General features: G+C 35.7%; 1 protein-coding gene across 3 annotated transcripts in view; it reads left to right on the top strand.

The window, feature by feature from the left end:
• Positions 1–20,342, top strand: part of RFX7 (regulatory factor X7) — a 129,376-nt gene that overhangs the window by 88,148 nt on the left and 20,886 nt on the right. For all 3 annotated transcript variants that reach the window (XM_036262888.1, XM_036262898.1, XM_036262907.1), the window contains exons 3-4: positions 6,344–6,426; positions 8,130–8,252. In XM_036262888.1, the coding sequence (XP_036118781.1) occupies positions 6,344–6,426; positions 8,130–8,252 (206 nt within the window). The remainder of the gene's footprint in view (positions 1–6,343; positions 6,427–8,129; positions 8,253–20,342) is intronic.

Raw genomic sequence — 20,342 nt, 5'->3', positions numbered from 1 at the left:
CAGTAAATGTGAATTTATTGAGTATAAATTCCTGAGTAGTTGCTGTGGCCCAACATAGAGGAACAAACAGGAATATGCAGGATCATGTGTTCAAAAGTTACTAAAGTTTAATTTTTAACTAGATTTTTAAAAATAATTATTAAAGTAAAAGTTAAGTGGAAGAGAGCATGAAGGCTGTATATTCTAAGCTGGTGCTTCTCAACCTTTTTCTAGTTCAAGCTCCATTTTGATAAACATGGTTATCATATATTCTTGTTTAATATAATTTCAATATAAGTTAAATATTCTAAAAATGAGTGAATGAAAGTTTTTTTGATTACAGAAAGGAGCCCTTTTCATCTCCCCACATTTTTATCTTCATATATAAAAGGGATCTTTAGTTCTCTCAGAAGTGCTACAGGGAAAAGTCTTAACTTTTGTATTAATCAAGATGGACTGGGATATGCTGCTATAACAAAGTAAGACTGAAATATCAGTGGCCTAACCACAAACATTTATTTTCATTCACATTACGTGTATCACACAAATCATTGGAGGCCCCTGCCTCACAGAGCCCCTCAGGAACTCCATTGACAGATACAGGCATAGTATAGGGAAACACATGGCTTCAAAGGTGCCACAAAAGGAGAAAAAGGATAGATATGACACACTGATTCTTAACCATGTCAACTGAGAAATCATATACATACATCACTTTTGCTTAGTTCCTGGCCCTAAGCTAACCGCAAAGGAGGCTGATAAATGTAGATGAGCAGATGGTGTTATTAGTGGAAATCGAGTTCTTTCCATGTTGTGAGGAAAAGAATCTCCTCAGACTTGCACGGAAGAATGGGTAATATTTAGATGGGTGGAAATAAACCCCTGGGTTTCCAAAGTCCCGTTTTCGTCTGTCTCACCATGGAAGAAGTAAAATCTTGTCTTCAGCAGGGCCAGAATAAAGGCCATTGCCTATAGTTTCTGCTCCATATTAAAGTCCAGTCCAGTCCAGCATACTACATGTGAGGTCCACATGGCCATGGGCTATGCAGCTGCTAAGGCCACATGGCTGTGGAGAGAGAACGCATGGGAAAGTGATGGTCACGGAGTAAGAGAGAACTCTGTCTGGGGATTTTAACCAAGAGCTTCTTCAAACTAACCAATTAACTTTCCAAGAGTTTGCAGGCTTCTGATGGAGTCTACCCTGTAGCCAATACATTGTTCACTAGGCTAGACCGACAGGCATGCACCTCCCCTGCACCACCCCAACTTCTACTATGCATGTGCCTATCTCCCCTTCTCCCCCCAACAATCTAGTACCAGATGGGGGAAGGGATGGGTGTTAATCCTCATGGAGGAACAATGCTGTGTGAAGTTGTAGCTTCCTGGTAAAGCTTCACAGGTGACCCTGCTTACTATATCTGACTTCCCTTTGCTTTCTTTCCTTTATTAATGTTAACTAGCTAATTACAACAGTAACAATGGGATATTTGATGAACACGATCTGTGTCCCAGATAGCTACATGCTACTAGTCCTTGTGTGAATTTTCTTCATCAACCAAAACTTTAGAAGGGAACAAGATTAAGTGGTAGGATTCAAACACTCAACTTCACCTGAAACCTCTAAAAGTAACTTGATTTTGCATATTTTGCATTACACCTTTATTTTTTTCTGGACCACATGATACCTAAGTAAATGTTGAATCTGATTGTTAGCCACAAGCTTCTCTGTCCAGGATGTGAAAGATTAAAGTATATCTAGGTCATTGGCAACATTAAGTCTGTAGCATTGCTTTGTTTTTATAGGCAAAGGTTCAAAAAATGTTTCATAAATATATGCTTATGTGAATGATGTGATGGCACACAGATCTGCTTGCTTATTTGGAGTAAATGGAAATTTTTACCAAAATTCTCATAAGTGGTTTCCTGGAATGTCTTTCACGTATAAATCAAACTTTAGTTCAAAGATTCCTTCTGGAAGATTTAAAGATTGAACTGTGTGAGAGGGAAGTCCTCATTAGCTTTCTGGCAAGATTTCAACCACAGTGGTAGGAAATTATCACCTTAGTTCATTCAATAGACTAGGTAATATTTGAGGTTTCTCCCCAAACTTGAATCCATTTTCAATAACTTTGCTTCTGAGAGCTTAACGTTCTCAACTCAAGAAAATGAACTTTCAAGTTTAATGAATAGGGAAGTTGCTACTTGTCATTTGAAGTTTGTAAGTCAACTATGTCAGGTATGTCTGCCAAATATGCCAAGCTATATTAAAAATTGTCATTTTTGTTGTAAGTTACACATAACTGAAAATGTACCATTAGTGATATTTAGTATATTTATCACTAACTCTATCCATCTCCAAAACATTTTTATCACCCCAAAAGGAAACCCATTAAACAGTCAGTCCTCCTACTTCCCTTCTCCCAATCCTTGGCAAGCATTTCTCTCTCTTTCTCTCAATTTGCCTATTCTGGATATTTCATTGAAATGGAATCATACAGTATGTGGCCTTTTGTGTCTGGCTATTTCACTTAGTGTTTCCAGAATTCATCCATATTGCAGCATGTATCAGTAATCCATTCCTTTTTATGGCTGAATTTTAAAGTTACCATTTTTAAAACTTAATGCAGTTGATCTTTTTTCTAATGCTCTAAAAATTGAGTAACTTCATCCTTCATTTCATAAATCCAGCCAACATATTTCTTTTTGACAACCAATGAATCTTAACATGTAACAAACTCCTAGTCTTGACATTTAAATCTTTACAAAGCATATCAAATAATTTGATGTTTGCCTGGTCCGTGTGGCTCAGTGGTTGAGCATCAACCCATGCACCAAGAGGTCGCAGTTCGATTCCCGGTCAGGGCACATGCCCAGGTTGTGGGCCAAATCCCCAATGGGGAGCATGCAGGAGGGGGCCAATCCATGTTCTCATGGATGTTTCTATCTCTCTCTCCCTCTCCCTTCTTCTCTCTCTGAAAATAAATAAATAAATAAATAAATAAATAAATAAATAAATAAAAATCTGATGTTTAACATACTTTCCACCTGATGTTCTTGCCTTCATAAACAAGGTTAAGGTCTCTACTACACTAATCACTGTTTTGGAAGCTAATAGATAACCGTAAATGACAGTATATCCAAGTTATCCTAACTTGTATTATCTTCTGAATTCCTTCTGGAATTTATTCTCCGTTCTTTTCTGTAGCATATAAAATTTGAAAACTATTGAATCCAAGGTTTCTCCAACAGTGTAAGATTTTTAAAAATTGTTAGTCATCGAAAATGGGTTTTTTCCTTCGATTATTTTAAATTAAGATACAATTGACATAAAATTATATTAGTTTCAGGTGTATAACATAGTGATCCATATTTATGTATATTACAAAATGATCACCACACTAAGTCCAGTTAACATCCATCACAGTACATAGCTACAAATAAAATTTTCTTGTGATGAGACACTCTCCTAGCTACTTTAAAAAATGAAATGCAGTATTATTAATTATAGTCATCATCCTGTGCATTACATCTCCATGGGTTATTCATTTTATAACTGGAAGTTTGTAACTTTTGTGCCCCTTCACCCAATTCATCACTACCACCACCCCCAGCCCCACCCTCAGGCTACCACCAATCTGTTCTTTATATCCATTTAGCTCATTGTGTGGGGAGAGGAGAAGAAAGGGGTTGTTTGTTTGCTTGCTTTGGTTGGTTGGTGGTGTTTAGATCCCACATGTTTATCTATTTCTATCTGATTTACTTTACTTGGCATAATGCCCCCCAAGGTCCATCCATGTTGTCATAGATGGAAAGATTTTTGTAGGGTTTTGTGTGGCTGAATGATACTCCATTGTGTGTATATATACCACATTTTCTTTATGTTTTGTATTACATTTTCTCAGGCTTTGCCCATAATGATACTTAAAAGATTTTTTTTGTAACATAATCTACTTTGGATTTAATATGATAGTCATTGTTGGCATTAGTGGTTGATGTTAATAATATTTAATAAGAAGTATCTTAGGAACTCTATTTAAGACAGATTAAAGTGGAGAGAGGTTGGTGGGAGGGAAACCAGCTAGGCATTTTAATAATTTGAGAATCATTGTAAGTTACTTAAGGGCAAGGACAATTGTTGTGTTGTTCATCTGTGTATTTCCAGCCTTTGTATATGTTGTGATGTGCAGTGTAAGTTTATAGTTACTATAAATCATTTGTGGAACATGGCAGAAAATAAAACTTGAATAAATAAATGAATAAGTGAATTGTCCTTTATTATTCAAAGAAAGATAGCTAAAGACCTAGACTAATATGGTGGCTGGGAAGATAAAGAGACTGGGAGAATATGGGGAAAAGAGTTAAGATGGATAAATAAAGAATTAAAGTGGAATGCACCACTCCACCAAGACAGACAAAGTTAAGCAAACTCCAAAACTGAACACTGGGGAACTGGAGAAAAGAAGGTGTTAAGTAACAGTTGAGAAAGGAAATATCTGTGTGTTTTCCTTTTTTTTTTTAAACGGGAAAGTGATAAGGACGTTGCTGGTAAATCTATTAGGTATTAGAGTGAGTTCTAATTGGAAAATACCCCATAGATAGTGGAGTGAAAAAAAAAAATATGGACTTAGGAGTTATTTACACATAATTGATAGATTAAATAATTCTTTGGACAAATTCTAAAATTAAGCTGTTTAGTGGATGCATTCTGATGAGAATAAGAATAGACTAAGTTCTATTATTTTAAGCTATTTTAAAAATTGGATCTATATTTAAGCTGTGCTTTATTATGTAAGAATAAATTCTGCCACCAGGAATTCGAATAATGTGTCCACACTTTCAATTACAATACAATGAATTAGTCTATCAAAATTTTATAATTTCATATACATATACACACACACACACACACTGTTTTAAATTTTGAGGATATTTTTTCATTTATCTTCAGATAGAGTGGGAAGGAGAGAGGCTCAGAGAAAGAGAGAGAGAGACATCGATGTGAGAGAGACACATGGACTGGTTGCCTCCTGCACAACCCTGACCATGGCCGGGGACTGAACCAAGGTACGTGCCCTTGACTGGAATCGAACCCACAATTCTTTGTCCTTGGACTGACACTCTAACTGCTGAGCCAGACCGACCAGGGCATATTTTTATTTATTTATTTTTATCCTCACCTGAGGACATAGTTCCATTTTTGTTCAGATAGAGTGGGAGGAAGAGAGAGAGAGAGAAACATCGACGTGACAGGGACACATTGAGTGGCTGCCTCCCGCATAACCCCAACCAGGGCCAGGGACGAATCGCAACCGATTTATGTGCCCTTGACCAGAATCGAACCTGCAACTCATTGGTCAGCAGGCTGACGCTCTACCCACTGAGCCAAACTGGCCAGGGTCAGGGCATATTTTTATTGCACTAGAATTTGTGGTACATTTAAAGCTATTATTCTCTGGCAAACTCAGCTGGGAAAGAAAGCTATAGAGTCATATGTGTGGCAGAAATTATTTTAAAGGGTACATTTATAGACAAAAGACATAGTTGCAGAACAGTAGTGAAAGAGAATTGTATACATCGATTCTCCAAATAGCAGCCACTATTGCAAGTCAAAGAATGATTAAAATCTACACAGTGTAAAAAGGGCTGCGGTTATGCTTCAGTATTTGTTTTAAATCGTTTTTATTGATCTTTAGAGAGATGGAGAAAGAAACATCAATGAGAGAGAAACATTGATTGGCTGCCTCCTGCATGCCCCCTGCTGGGAATTGAGCTGGAAACCTGGGCATGTGCCCTGACTGGGAATCAAACTAGAGACCTGTTGGTACATCAGTCAATGCTCAGCCTCTGAGCCACACTGGCCAGGCATGCTTCAGTATTTTTAAACCTCAGTTCTATCCACAGGTGACGGCATCATTAGTTACATGTTCTGGGTTTTTGAGAATTAGGAAAGGATCCTAGAAAGCATCTCATCCATTTTATAGTTGTAAGATTTAGTCTAAGACTAACTAATAATAAATATTCTCTTGACTCCCAGTCTAGTACTTTTCTAGTACTTTTTGTTCTTTAAATTTAATTAAAAGTGGTAAACTTTTGTCTATGATTTTATTTAGACCTAGAATATAAGCATTAATAGGAAAGTTCCATTTTTTATTACTTTTTACATGCAGAAAAACTGATCAAACAAGTGTATTATTTTATTATTTTAATGATGAGGAAAAAGCCTAGATTTTGTTTTCTTTGGCAGATGATTCATTCAATCTGGTTTAAATTTAGACAGTGTTTTGTTTTTAAAGAAATGTCAGTAAATTTTAAGAAATAAACAGTATTTTTTAAATGATCTTTCTTTTTAATCCTTTGTAAACAGCAAGAAGTTGAGAAGTTTACAGATCTAGAGAAACTCTACCTCTACCTTCAGCTGCCTTCTGGTCTCAGCAATGGAGAGAAATGGTATGTCTGCTTGCCTTTGCTCTAATTACAGTGTTTATAGGAGGACATCGCTAGGATGTAAGTGTGGTGTGGCTGTGTGTTTTAGTTGTTATGGTTTACACGATTCCAAAAATCATCAGAAAACAGAGTGACAAACAATAGATCTTTTTAGTCTTTGATCATATTTGGTTTAGAGTTTACAGTTTTTGCTAATTCATTTGTGCACCTGGGTAAATGCTGTGAAATGCAATTTGGGTTACATTTTATAAACAGATTAATTATTTATGCAGTACATAGGGATTGTGAAAATTGAATAGAAAACCAAAGAATAGATACCTAAGTTTGTGAGCAATAAAGTAACTGCAAGAGTTTTTTAGGTATTGTTAGGGGAGCATATCACAGATTAAAAGAAAAAAACAGTTGCCTTGTATGAAGCATGAATTTTTGATTAATGTTTTGCCTGGCCAGTTTGGCTCAGTGATTAGAGCATCAGTCCAAGGACCAAGAGTCTCAGGTTCAATTCCCGGTCAAGGGTATGTACCTGGGTTGCAGGTTTAATCCCCAGCCCAGTCAGGGTCGTGGGGCAGGAATCCAACCAATATGTCTCTCTCACATTGATGTTTCTCTCTCTCTCCCCCTCCCTTCCTTCCATTCTATCTGAAAATGGAAAAATATCCTCTGGTGAGGATCAACCCCCCCCCACACACACACACACACATACACACACAAAATGCAAGATGTTTTAAGTGTTTTGGGAGTATTACTATATTTTCATTATTAAAAAATAATTACTGTCTCATCTAGAAAATTTAGAGACGGTGGTTCATGCATTCTGCTCTTAAAGTTTCTATATCCTTTTAAGTATTTCTCAGAATTTCATTCACATAATTTATAAAAAGAAAATTCTGTTACTTTAAAATTGTGTGTAAAAATAAATGGGATGAAAATTTTGTTGCTTGTGCCTTTTTTTCCTTGGACAACTTTTACAAATATTTTAATCATTTTCTGTCCTAGAAAATTGCTTAGTGTCTTCTCTAGAATTAAATAAATTATTGTTATAGTTAGCTGAGATGAATGTCAGAATCAATAGAAGAGCTTCCTCAGTCTACTTTGGGTGTCCATTTCATGGAATTAATTTATAAATACACTGCCATATAACAAAAACTTATAATATCTAGTTGTACTGCTAGCCTGGAGAGGGGGCCCAATTACAGGAAGGAATGTAGGAGATATTTGTCTTTCTAAGATCTCTCTGGTGCATAGAATGCTTTAGTAAGACTTCTAGGTCGTTACTTGTGAATACTAAGCAAATAGAAAGTAAACAATTGCTTCCGTAACTTTATTTTTTAAAGTTTGATGATTTGGTAAGTTTAGGCAAATGAACAGGCAAGTAAAGTAAGTAAGCAAATATCCAACTAGAAAAACTTTTGGCCAAAACAAATACCTCCTGTTGCCAGAGCTTCATCAACTGTTCCACTTTAGAAACAGTGGACTGGAACAGGGTAGTACCTTGAGTCCAACACTAGCTATAGAAAATTTCCCACAACCACAGGTGGATGACTTGTATATAGATAACTGGGCATCCCCTGTGTATTCTGAGTTTGGTTTGGTCATTTATAGTGTGTTTATACACAATTATTTCATGGAATGTTTAGGCCTAACTCAAAGGTTGTCAATGAATTGCTGTCTAGTTCAGCTAAAACATGTTTTTGATTTATGATTAGTGATCAGAATGCCATGTCATCTAGTCGGGCACAACAAAAGCATGCATTTTTCTGGATTCGGAATACTCTGGAGGAACATCCTGAGACTTCACTACCCAAACAGGAAGTCTATGATGAGTACAAGTAAGTATTATGTATATACATCAAGTATGCTGATGTGTTAAAGAGTTTAAGTACTGTACTTGGCTACAATGATTTATCATTGGTGAATATCACAGTGGTGTAGGAGTTTAACTTAAAAATCTCTGATATTCCTTCCATCTCTAAATTTCTCTGGTAGCATATGTAACAAAGGACAGGATTACTAAATTGAAGGATTTCTCTAGCTTTCATCTGGATGACTGGAGGGCTCTCAGGGTAGAGGAACAATGACAGGATTGCGGAATAAAAGGATTCCTGTAGAGAGTTCTGGAGGTAACAGGAAGGGTGTCTAGGGTTAGGAGCAAAGTGGAAGGCAATAAATAAATCATTGCATATGGAAAAACTAAGACTTTTTATTTTTTATTTTTTTTTAATTTAGACTTCTTAAAGGCCTTTTTATGAATCTAAAACTTTAAAAATCATTCTCTGTACCAACCAAAGAAAAAGATAGGTTTCTGGAGTGTTGTGAATTATTTATTCGTGGATTAGAGAGTTTGGTGGCTTGCACATATTAGACATTCAAATAATTTTGATTATACAGATCATTTATTTCAACACAGGAAACAAAAGAATAGAGGCTAATGAGCCTTTCTCAATAGAGAAAAGTTAATAGATGCTAAATCTAGTCTTGTTTAACATTTTTATAATTTACTTGGAAAAGGAGATTTATTCAGGCAGTATAAATAAAACCAAAATTTTCTGGGTATTGAAATGTCAAAGCAGCAAGCAATAATGTGTTGTACTTACACAATGTGGAAGAAAATTGTCAAATAAGTGCTTTTTTAACCCGTGTAAGATGATGCGAAGAAATCTTACTTGGAAATTTCTGTTCACTTAGTAAGAACATTATTGGTGTCTAGAAAGAAAACTTTCTCTACCCTCATTCAAAATTTTTGTTTTCTCACCTTAAAAACATACTGGAGCTACAGAAAGTCTAGAGAAAAATGTTTGAAATGACCAAGGTTTGAACAAAATTAAACTGAATGACTAGAATTTTTTCTCTTTAGGAAAATTAAAGCTAAGAGTGCTTGTGATCCAAGTCTATAAAGTTCATTTTCTCATTCTACAACCATCTTTTGAATACCTACTATGTTCTGCTATGTACCCTACCCTGTAGTAAGTTCTGAGGATACAATGAATAAGGCACAGCTCCTGCCCTCACTGACTTCAAGTTACTTAAAATAGAGATAACTCTATGACACTACAAAGAAGCAAATTTGTGTTCACTAAAAGCTAATTAATATCAGGCAAATGTGGAGTATGTTCAAACCCTGATTTGAGGACCAAGAAAATAGATTCTGTCATTGAACTATTGTGACCTGGACAGATATTTTAACCACTCTTTTTGTCAGTTGCATCATCTATAAAATGAGGCAATTTAAGAGGTGAGACTTTCTTTTAGTTCTAAAATTCTAAAAGTTGTCTGAAGTAAGAAAGTGTTAAAGAACTAGTTACCCAAAAATGTCTCACTGGTTTCCCAAAAGGAAAATTGGACAAATTAACGTATGACATTACCATAATGAATTAATAAGGGAATCCAGGAGTTTTACATATTTTTAAAGTGATGTCCTTCCACTGCCCAGCACTTTGTATCACTGTTAGAGACAGCATACTACATTTGTGGAAGTGTGACTCTGTCTCATCAATGCAATCCTATGTTCTTTAAAATCATCTGCCTTTGGCAAGGCGTGATTATATTTTTCTATAAATATTTTTCTGAATTTTTTTATTAAATCATTTTTTAAGGTTTTCATAAATTCTTATACTTTTTTTCTACTAAAAAAAAAAAAGTAAAGGGTTTTCCTAAAAGAGAATCAAAACAACATTTTTTTTGGTATGTGGAGTGGGTGTTCCAACTTTGAGCAATTAATTTGCAGTTCAGTAGAGAGCAACAGAGATGAAAGGAAGTGACTTAAACTAGAGTTTAAAAAGGAAGTAGTAGCGCTGGCTGGTTTGGCTCAGAAGTTGGGGCATCAGCCTGCGGACCAGAGAGTCCCGGGTTCGGTTCCCACGGGGGGCATGTACCTCGGTTGCAGTTTGTCCCCGCCCCAGTTGGGGTTGTGTAGGTGGCAGCCGGTCATGTGTCTCTCTCACATCGATGTTTCTCTCTCTTTCTACCCCCCCTCCTTCCCGCTCTGTCTGAGGATGGATGCAGGGATGTCCTCCGGTGAAGATTAATAAATAAATAAATAGGAAGTAGTAAGTAAGGGAAATTCTTGGTAATAATGTGACTAGGGAAGAAATATCAGTTCTGTCTATTAAATTTGAAAGAATTGCCCTGGCCGGTTTGGCTCAGCGGTTAGAGCGTCGGCCTGCGGTGCTGAGAGACCCGGGTTCGGTTCCCGCTAAGGGCACGTACCTCGGTTGCAGTTTGTCCCCGGCCCTGGTTGGTCGTGAGGGTGGCAGCCACTCGATGTGTCCCTTCGCATCTATGTTTCTCTCTCTCTCTCTCTTCCTCTCTCTCCCTCCCGCTCTATCTGAACAAAAAATGGAAAAATGTCCTCGAGTGGGGATAAAAAAATAAAAAATAAAAATAAAATAAAAATAAATTTGAAAGAATTATGCTAATGAGTATGCCTGCCTTTCTAACCATAGTAATACTATATATATATTATAGTACCATACTTTAGTCTGTGTATTTTAGTTCAAAACATTTCATTAAGAACATACTTTATTGCCTGGCCTATGTGGCTCAGTGGATTGAGTGTTGTCCCATGGACTGGAAGGTCCCAGTTCAATTCCCAGATCAGGGCACATGCCTGGGTTGGGAGCTTGATCCCCAGTAGGGGGTGTGCAGGAGGCAGCCAATCAATGTTTCTCTCTCACATTGATGTTTCTATTTCTCTCCTTTCCTCTCCCTAAAAAATCAATAAAAACATATAAAAAAATTTTAAAGAACATACTTTATTGTTTCCCCACAGTGTTTTCATATAGAAGTCATTAATTTAATATTAAGAGTAAATAGGATGGAATCTGATCTGATACTGATAATAAAATTTGTATTATAAACACTTTTTCCCCATTGTGTAGCTGAAAACATTAAAGCCCAGAGAAGTTAGTTGACTCTTCCGCTGTCACAAAATTACATAGGGGTGAATATAAGCTTAGAAGTCAGATTTCATGTGGTTCATAGTAGATGAAAAGGCAAACTTGTTAAATTTGAGTAATATCAGACTGATTAGGTAGAAAAGGTTAGGCAAGTTGCTCAAAATACTGTTCGCTAGGACGTCACATAATGTGAGTAAATAAGCTGCTCAAGGTATGAATTTGTACATATATATATAATTAGTGTACATGCATACAAATAGTATGTGTATTATAAGAGACACAGCACAGTAATGGGTATTAGCAGCATGACAGGTGCTAAGAAGAAAATATATTTCTGTTTCCACAGAATTATAGCATGTGGGAGCTGCAGGCTCTTCTCTCATTTGATTATACATTGCCGAAAATCATAATTTGCCGTGTGGATTTAAATAACTTGAGAGATATGAAAAATAGACTATAGACAGGCAAAAAGTTGATCAAAGTATTAGGAAATAACTAGTTAAAAGTTTTTAAAGTATGTTGTCTAAAATAATCAAAATAGAGTATAGCTATCTTTTTAAAGAAGAAAAGTTTTAAATCACAAGAGAGATTGCAATTAGACACAAAATAATACTTTCTATTTGTAAAGATTTTTAGAGAAATTTTGTACCTTCTTAAAGGCCTCTTAGACTAGTCATCTTCCTATTTGAGTGCCTTAATCAGGTTTCCTGAATAATAACTTATAATAGAATGACCAATCTTAACAGATTCTGTTCTAAATATCACTGGAAAAATATTAGTAATATGACATACCTTTATTTTAAGCTGTTTGTATTGAATATGAACTCTTGTATAATTTATTACAGTGATGTTTACATGTAAAAGTCAGTCCCTTTAATAGTTGTTAAAATGAAAATCCCTTTGAGAGAAAAAAATCAAAATTTAATCTAAAACATATGGCTTCTTTTAACTGTATTTTCATGCTAAATTAAGATATTAATAGAACCAGAAAGCTTGAAGGAGCTTTGGTCATGCAAAGACAGTTTAGTTTATAAATGATTGTGAACTTTTTATATTTGTTGAAACATTTTTTATTAATTTATTTTTGTTACAGATGTTTCTCCTTTTTTCCCTTGACATCCTCCTCCCAGTCCTGCTTGTTCCCCAGCACTGTTGTCTGTGTGTCCATGGGTTATGCATACATGCATATAAGTTCTGTGGTTTATCTCTTCCCTCCTCCCCACATCAGCCCCTCTTCTGAGGTTTGTCAGTCCATACAACTACTTGTATGTCTCTGGGTCTGTTTCGTTCATCAGCTTATTTTGTTGATTACATACCACAAATAAGTGAGATAATGTGATATTTGTCTTTCTCTGATTGGCTTATTTTGCTTAGCATAATACTCTCCAGGTCCCTGCATGTTGTCTCAAAGGATAAGAGCTCTTTTTTCTTGCAGCTGCATAGTATTCCATTGTGTAAATGTACCGTAGCTTTTTTATCCATTCATCTATTGATGAACGCTTTGACTGTTTCTAGATCTTAGCAATTGTAAATAGTGCTGCTATGAACATAGGGGTATGTATATTTTGGTGTTTGGTGTTTCAGGCTTCTTAGGATATATTTCTAGAAGTGGGATCACTGGGTCAAATGGCAGTTCAATTTTTAGTTTTTTGACATAACACCATATTGTTTTCCATAGTGGCTGCACCAGTCTGCATTCCCACCAGCAGTGTACTAGAGTCCCCTTTTCTCTACACCCTCACCAGCACTTGTTGTTTGAGGATTTATTGATGACAGCCATTCTGGCAGGTGTGAGGTGATACCTCATAGTCGTTTTAATTTGCATCTCTCTGGTGATTAGTGACATTGAACATTTTCTCATATATCTCTTGGCCATTTATATGTCCTTTTTGGAGAGGTGTCTATTTAGTTCCTCTGCCCATTTTTTAATTGGGTTCTTTGTCTTACTTTTGTTGAGTTGTATGAGCACTCTATATATATTGGAAATTAACTGCTTATCTGATACATCATTGGCAATTATGCTCTCCCATAATAGTGGGTTCCCTTTCCATGTTGATGGTTCTTTCTTTGCTATGCAGAAGCTTTTTAGTTTAATGTAGTCCCATGTGTTCATTTTTTCCTTTGCTTCTCTTGCCTTAGGTGTTATGTCAGTGAAAATTCTGCTGCATGTGATGTCTGAGATTTTGTTGTCTACATTTTCTTTTAAGATTTTTATGAATTCACAAGTCATATTTAAGTCTTTTATCCATTTTGAGTTTGTTCTTATGTATGGTATAAGTTGATGGTCTAGTTTCATTTTTTGCATGTAGCTGTTCAGTTTTCCCAATACCATTCATTAAAGAGGCTGTCTTTACTCCATTGTATCCTTTTGCCTACTTTGTCAAATATTAATTGAGCATAATGTCTTGGGTCCATTTCTGGGTTCTCTGTTCTGTTCCATTGAACTATATGCCCGTTCTTATGCCAGTACTACCAGGCTGTTTTGATTACAATGGCTTTGTAGTACAACCTGATATCCGGTATTGTGATCCCTCCTACTTTGTCCTTCCTTTTCAAGATTGCTGTGGCTATTCAGGTTGTTTTTTGGTTCCGTGTGAACTTTTGAAGTATTCATTCTAGTTCTGTGAAATATGTAGTTGGTATTTTGATGGGGCTTGCATTGAATCTATAGATTGCTTTGGGTAATATGGACATTTTAATGATGTTAATTCTTCCAATCCATGAACAAGGTATGTACTACCACTTTTTTATGTCTTCCTCTATATATTTTTTTCAATGTCCTGTAGTTTTCTGCAAATAGGTCGTTTACTTCTTTGGTTAAGTTAATTCCTAGGTATCTTAATTTTTTTGTTGTTGTTGTTATCCTCACTCGAGGATATTTTTCCATTTTTTGTACAGATAGAGTGGGAGGGAGAGAGAGGAAGGTAGAGAGAGAGAGAAACATCGATGTGAAGGGACACACCGAGTGGCTGCCACCCGCACGACCAACCAGGGCTGGGGACAAACTGCAACCGAAGTACGTGCCCCCAGCGGGAACTGAACCCGGGTCTCTCCGGACCGCAGGCCGACGCTCTAACCGCTGAGCCAGACTGGCCAGGGCAGGTATCTTAATGTTTTTGCTGCAGTGGTAAATGGGATTTTTTTTTTTTTTCAGTTTCTTTCTGTGAGTTCATTATTGGTGTATAAGAATGCCGTCAATAAGAATGCCGTAAATTTCTTGATGGTAATTTTCTATTCATTTACCTTGCCAAATTCATGTATTATCTAGTAGATTTTTGATGGAGCCTTAGGGTTTACTGTATACAGTATCATGTGATCTGTGAATAATGACAGTTTCACTTCCTCCTTTCCAATTTGGATCTCTTTTATTTTTCCTGTCTGATTGCTGTGGCTAAGACTTCCAGTACTATGTTAAATAAGAGTGGCGAAAGTGGGCATCCCTGTCTTGTTCCTGTTCGTAAGGGAAGTGTTTTTAGTTTCTGCCAATTGAGTATGATGTTGGCTGTGTGTCTTTCATATATGGCCTTTATTATGTCGAGATATAATATTCCCACATAAAATTCCCACATAGCTGGATGTTTTTATTAGAAATGGATGCTGGATTTTGTCGAATGCTTTTTCAGCATCTATTGATATGATCAAGTTGTTTTTATTCTTCATTTTGTTTATGTGGTGAATCACATTTTTTGATTTGAGAATATTGTACCAGTCTTGCATCCTTGGGATGAATCCCACTTGGTCATGGTGAATAATTTTTTTAATGTATTGCTGGATCTGATTTGCTAATATTTTGTTAAGGATTTTGGCATCTATGTTCATCAGGGATATTGGCCTGTAGTTTTCTTTCCTTGTTGTGTCTTTTTCTGGTTTTGGAATTAGAATTATGCTGGCCTCATAAAATGAGTTTGGAAGTCTTCCTTCTTGAATTTTTTGGAATAGTTTGAGGAAAATGGGTGTAAGGTCTGAATGTTTGGTAAAATCCCCCTGTGAAGCCGTCTGGGCCTGGGCTTTTGTTTTCTGGGAGAGTCTTGATTACCTCTTCAATTTCCTTAGTTGTTATTGGTCTGGTCAAGTTTTCTATCTCTTCCTGGTTGTTTGGGAGATTATGTCTTTATGGTAATTTGTTCATCTCGCTTAGATTGTCCAATTTGTTGCCAGTTAATTGATCATAGTGTTTGTTAACAATCCTTTGTATTTCTGTGGTGTCAGTTGTGACTACTCTTTCATTTCTAATTTGTGTATTTAGGTTCTCTCTCTGTTTCTTGGTTGAGTCTAGCTAAGGGTCCATCAATCTTGTTTATCTTTTCAAAAAACCAGCCCTTTGTTTTATTGATCCTTTGAATTATTTTTTTGGTCTCTATGTCATTTATTTCTGCTCTGATCTTTACTATTTCTTTCCTTCTACTTGCTCTGGTGTGTCTTTTCGTTTGCTTTCTAGTTTTTTAAGTAGTGAGGTTAAATAGTCAATTAGAAATGTTTCTTGTTTCTTTATGTAGGCTTGTAGTGCTATGAACTTCCCTTCAGGACTGCTTTCTCTGTGTCCTATAGATTTTGTGTTGTTATGTGTTCATTTTCATTGGTTTCCAGGAAGCTTTTAATTTCTTCCTTGATCTCCTTGGTAACCCATTCATTGTTTAATAACATGCTATTTAGCCTCCATGTGTTAAAATGTCTTTGCATGTTTTTGTTGTAATTGATTTCTAGTTTTATGCCATTGTGATCTGAGAAGATGTTTGATATGATTTCAGTCTTCTTGAACTTGTAGAGACTTAGTTTGTGTCCTAACATGTGATCTGTCTTTGAGAATGTCCCCTGTGCACTTGAGACGAATGTGAATTCTACAGTTTTGGGGTGTGATTCTTTGTAGATACCTATTAAATCCATTCGATCTAGTGCATTATTTAGACTCTATTTTCTGGTTAATTTTTTGTCTAGAGGATGTATCTAGTGATGCCAGCGGGGTGTTGAAGTCCCGTGCTATGATTGTATTGCTGTCGATTTCTCTTTTGAAGACCTCTACAAGTTTTTTAATGTGTTTTGGTACTTCTATATTGGGTGCATATATGTTTACCAAGGTTTTATCTTTCTATTAGATAGATCCTTTCAATATGATGTAGTGGCTTTCTTTGTCTCTAGTTATGGCCTTCATTTTGAAATCTATTTTATTGGATAAATGAGTATTGCTACCCCAGCATTTTTTTCTTTTTCATTTGCTTGGACCTGACTGTATATGATCTTATATCCTGCAACCTTACTGAACTGGTTTGTTAGTTCTAATGACAGTTTTTTAGTACATTCCTTAGGGTTGTCTATGTATAGTATGTCATCTGAAAAATAAAGATAGTTTTATCTCTTTCTTTCTTATCTGGCTTTTATTCCATTTTCTTGCCTAATTGCCCTGCCTGGATTCTAACAGTACAATGTTAAATAGAAATGGTGAGGCAGACATTCTTGTGTTTTGCCTGATTTGGAGGAGAAAACTTTCGATGTTTCAACATTAAGTATGATGTTAGCTATGAGTTTTTCATATGACCTTTATCAGGTTTAGGAATTTGCATTCTCTTACCAAATTGTTGGTTGTTGAAGTTTCTCAAATACTTTTTCTGCATCTATTGAGATGACCAAAACAGATTTTTTTTTCCTTATGCAGTTAATATTGTGTATTACATTTTTTATTTTTGTATGTTGAACCCGTCTTGTATTCCTGGGATAAATTATATTTTTCATGTATAATCCTTTATATACAGTGATAGATTCAGTTTGCTAGTATTGTGTTAAAGATTTTGCCCTGGGCGGTATGGCTCAGCAGTTAGAGCCTTACAGAATGAGTTTGGAAGTATTTCCTCTTCTATTTTTATGAAAGAGTTCATAAAGAATTGGTATTAATCTTTTATTGTTTGGTAGAATTCATCTGTGAAGTCATCTAGGCATAGGCTTTTTCTTTGTGGGTATTTTTTTATTACTAATTCAATTACTTTTTATAGGTCAGAGTGTCTTACTTCTTTTTGAGTCCATTTTGGTAGTTTGTGTCCTTCTAGGAATTTGTCTATTTCACATGGGTATCCAATTTGTTGGCATTCAGTTTTTCATAGTATTGTCTTATAATCCTTTTATTTCTAAACATTGGCAGTAATGTCCCTCATCCATTCACGGTTTTACCTTTTAATGAGGTTTTTTTTTTCCCATCTTGATCTTTAGCTAAGGTATATCAGCTTTGTTGATCTTTTCAAAGAAATAACTTTTGGATTTGTTCTTTTTTTTTTTTCCTATTTCCTATTTCACTTATTTCCACTCTAATCCTTATTATTCCCTCTCTTCTGTCTGCTTTGGATTTGGTTTCCTCTTATTTTTCTAAGTTCTTTACATGGAAGATTATGTTATTCATTTGAGATCTTACTTCTTTTTTAATGTAGGCATAAGCAGCTATAAATTCCCTCTAAGTACTTTCACTACTTTGGTGTGTTGTACTTTCATTTTTATTCATCTCACAGTGTTTTCTAATTTCTCTTGTGATTTTTGACCTGTTTATAACTTCCACATGTGTGAATTTCCCATTTCCTTGTTGTGAATTTCTAATTCCATTCAATTATAATTGGGGAAATGTTTTGTATAATGTTATTGCTTTTAAATGTACTGAGAGTTGTATTTATAGCCTAACATACAATATCCTGGAGAATAGTCCATGTGCATTTGAGAAGAATGTATATTCTGCTGTTGCTGGGTGGTGGGATGTTCTATAGATATCTTTTAGGTATAGTTGGTTTATACTGTGGTTTTATGTCTTCTGTTTCCTTGTTTATCTTTTTCGTTCTATCCACTATTGAAAGTGAAGTATTGCAGTCTCCCAATTATTATTGTTGAATTATCTATTTCTTCTTCCAATGTGTCCATTTTTGTTTTATGTATTTTGGAGCTCTGTTGTTAGGTACATAATAGGTTCTGATTGTTATTTTCTTGATGGACAGACTTTTTATGAAATAATGTCATTTTTTGTTTCTAGTAACAATTTTTGTCTTAAAGTCTTTTTCTAGAGGCATTCATGCTATATCTTTTTCTTTCTTTTTACCTTCAACCTATTTGTGTCTTTGAATCTAAAATATGCAAGGTGGGGAAAAGTATGTTTACAGTATTTTTTATATGTTTCATATAAAAAATAAAGAAATAATGAGTAAATATTACAAGAATAAACTGCTTCACATACTCATAATATATATACTATGTAGATGACATATAGTTTGATCATATTTTATTCTAAATCTGTTCTGCCTATCCTTGTCTTTTAACTGGGAGGGGGGTTTAATCCATTTATATTTGCCATTGTGCTATTTGTTTTCTATAAAATATTTTATGTCTCTTTTTATTCCTTAGTTCCATCATTTCTGACTTTTTTTGTGTGAAGTAGGTTATTTTCTATTGAACCATTATAATTTCCTTGTTTCTTTTACTATGTATACTTTTTAAATTATTTTCTTTTGTTGTCCTAGAAATTACAGTTAACACCTTAATTTATAAAAACTAGTTAGGATTAACTAGTTTAACCAGCTTAACTTTACAAGTATATATTTAACCTCTTCCCCATTCCCATTCATTTTTATGTGTTGTGTACTCGTTCAGTAGCACAGATTGTATTTGGTGCTTTGTGCAGTTGTCTTTTAGATCAGGTAGGAATAAAGGAGTTACAAGAAAAAATACATTTAGACTATATTTTATATTTACCTATGAAGTGATCATTACTGATGTTCTTTATATGTTCACGTAGATTTGAGTTACTATTTTGTGTACTGTCATTTAAACCTGAATGGCTGCCTCCAGTATTTCCTGTAGGACAGGTTTGCTAGTGAGTAATTCTCTCATTTTTGTTCATTGAAGTCTCTACTCGATTAGTTTAGTGGTCAGCTATGGGTTGGATGGAGATTTCTTTAACATTTCGAACCAATTAAATCTCCTAGTCTTTGTCAAAGGTGGGGATATGTGTGTGTAGGGGTGGAGAGGGGTGGAGAAGGGTGGACATCATAAACACTCAGTTAATTAATTGAAACCCCTTCCTTTGCCTTCACTTCCTGCTTTTGCAGAGCCTTCAAGTTTAGCCAGAGGTGGGAGCTTAGAGCCTTTTTGCGTCTTGAAATGCAAACAGCTGTTTACATGTGCATGGCCTTCTAGATTCCCAGGAATATGTCAGAGTTTTTCAAAGTTTCAATGGACATCTTATTTCCCAGCTTTTTCTTTTAAGTTTTTGGTTAGTCTGTTGTTTGCCCCAACTGTTACTCACTCTCAGGCAGCCAAGAAGTTAAGACACTTGCCTATAATTCTTTTTTTTTAATCCTCATCCGAGGACATTTTTCCATTTTTTGTACAGATAGAGTGGGAGGGAGAGAGAGTAAGAGAAAGAGAGAGGGAAACATCGACGCGAAAGGGACACATCGAGTGGCTGCCACCCACACGACCAACCAGGGCCCGGGACAAACTGCAACCGAGGTACATGCCCTTAGCGGGAACCGAACCCGGGTCTCTCCGGACCGCAGGCGGACGCTCTAACCACTGAGCAAAACCGGCCAGGGCCTATAATTCTTTTTAACAACCTCCCCACCCCATTCTTTCACCCCTGCAAAGGAGAAAGCATTTTACAGTGGGCAAGCTCCAAGACATGTCAGATAACAGCCTATAGGTGGAGTCTTCTGTAGAATCCACCTCACAAGACATATAATGACAGTTCTTTGGGATGATAACACTCCAGCTGTATTATGTTTATTCCAGTGGCCACCAGGCTGAACCAGGAATATGGGTTGTTACTTTTCAGTGCTACTGCTAGAGAATGGGGAATCCCTCGGGCAAGTTAAAAATGATACAAAGCTGTTCTTATTGACAACCAGCTATTTTTCTTGGATAAATGCCCACCACTTGTCTGTAATCCTTGGGTTAATTTTCAGAGTTCTTAAGAGTTGATATTGACCAGCTTTTTCAGTTTTTCCATTTTATAGAGAACAATAAAATGTGGGGAAGGAGAGATAAAACATTGAGCTTTAG

This window comes from Molossus molossus, unplaced genomic scaffold (assembly GCF_014108415.1).
Source record: "Molossus molossus isolate mMolMol1 unplaced genomic scaffold, mMolMol1.p scaffold_m16_p_1, whole genome shotgun sequence".
In the NCBI taxonomy this organism is placed as follows: domain Eukaryota; kingdom Metazoa; phylum Chordata; class Mammalia; order Chiroptera; family Molossidae; genus Molossus; species Molossus molossus.
Note: the sequence above shows the minus strand (reverse complement) of the source record. Positions and strands in the feature narration are given on the sequence as shown.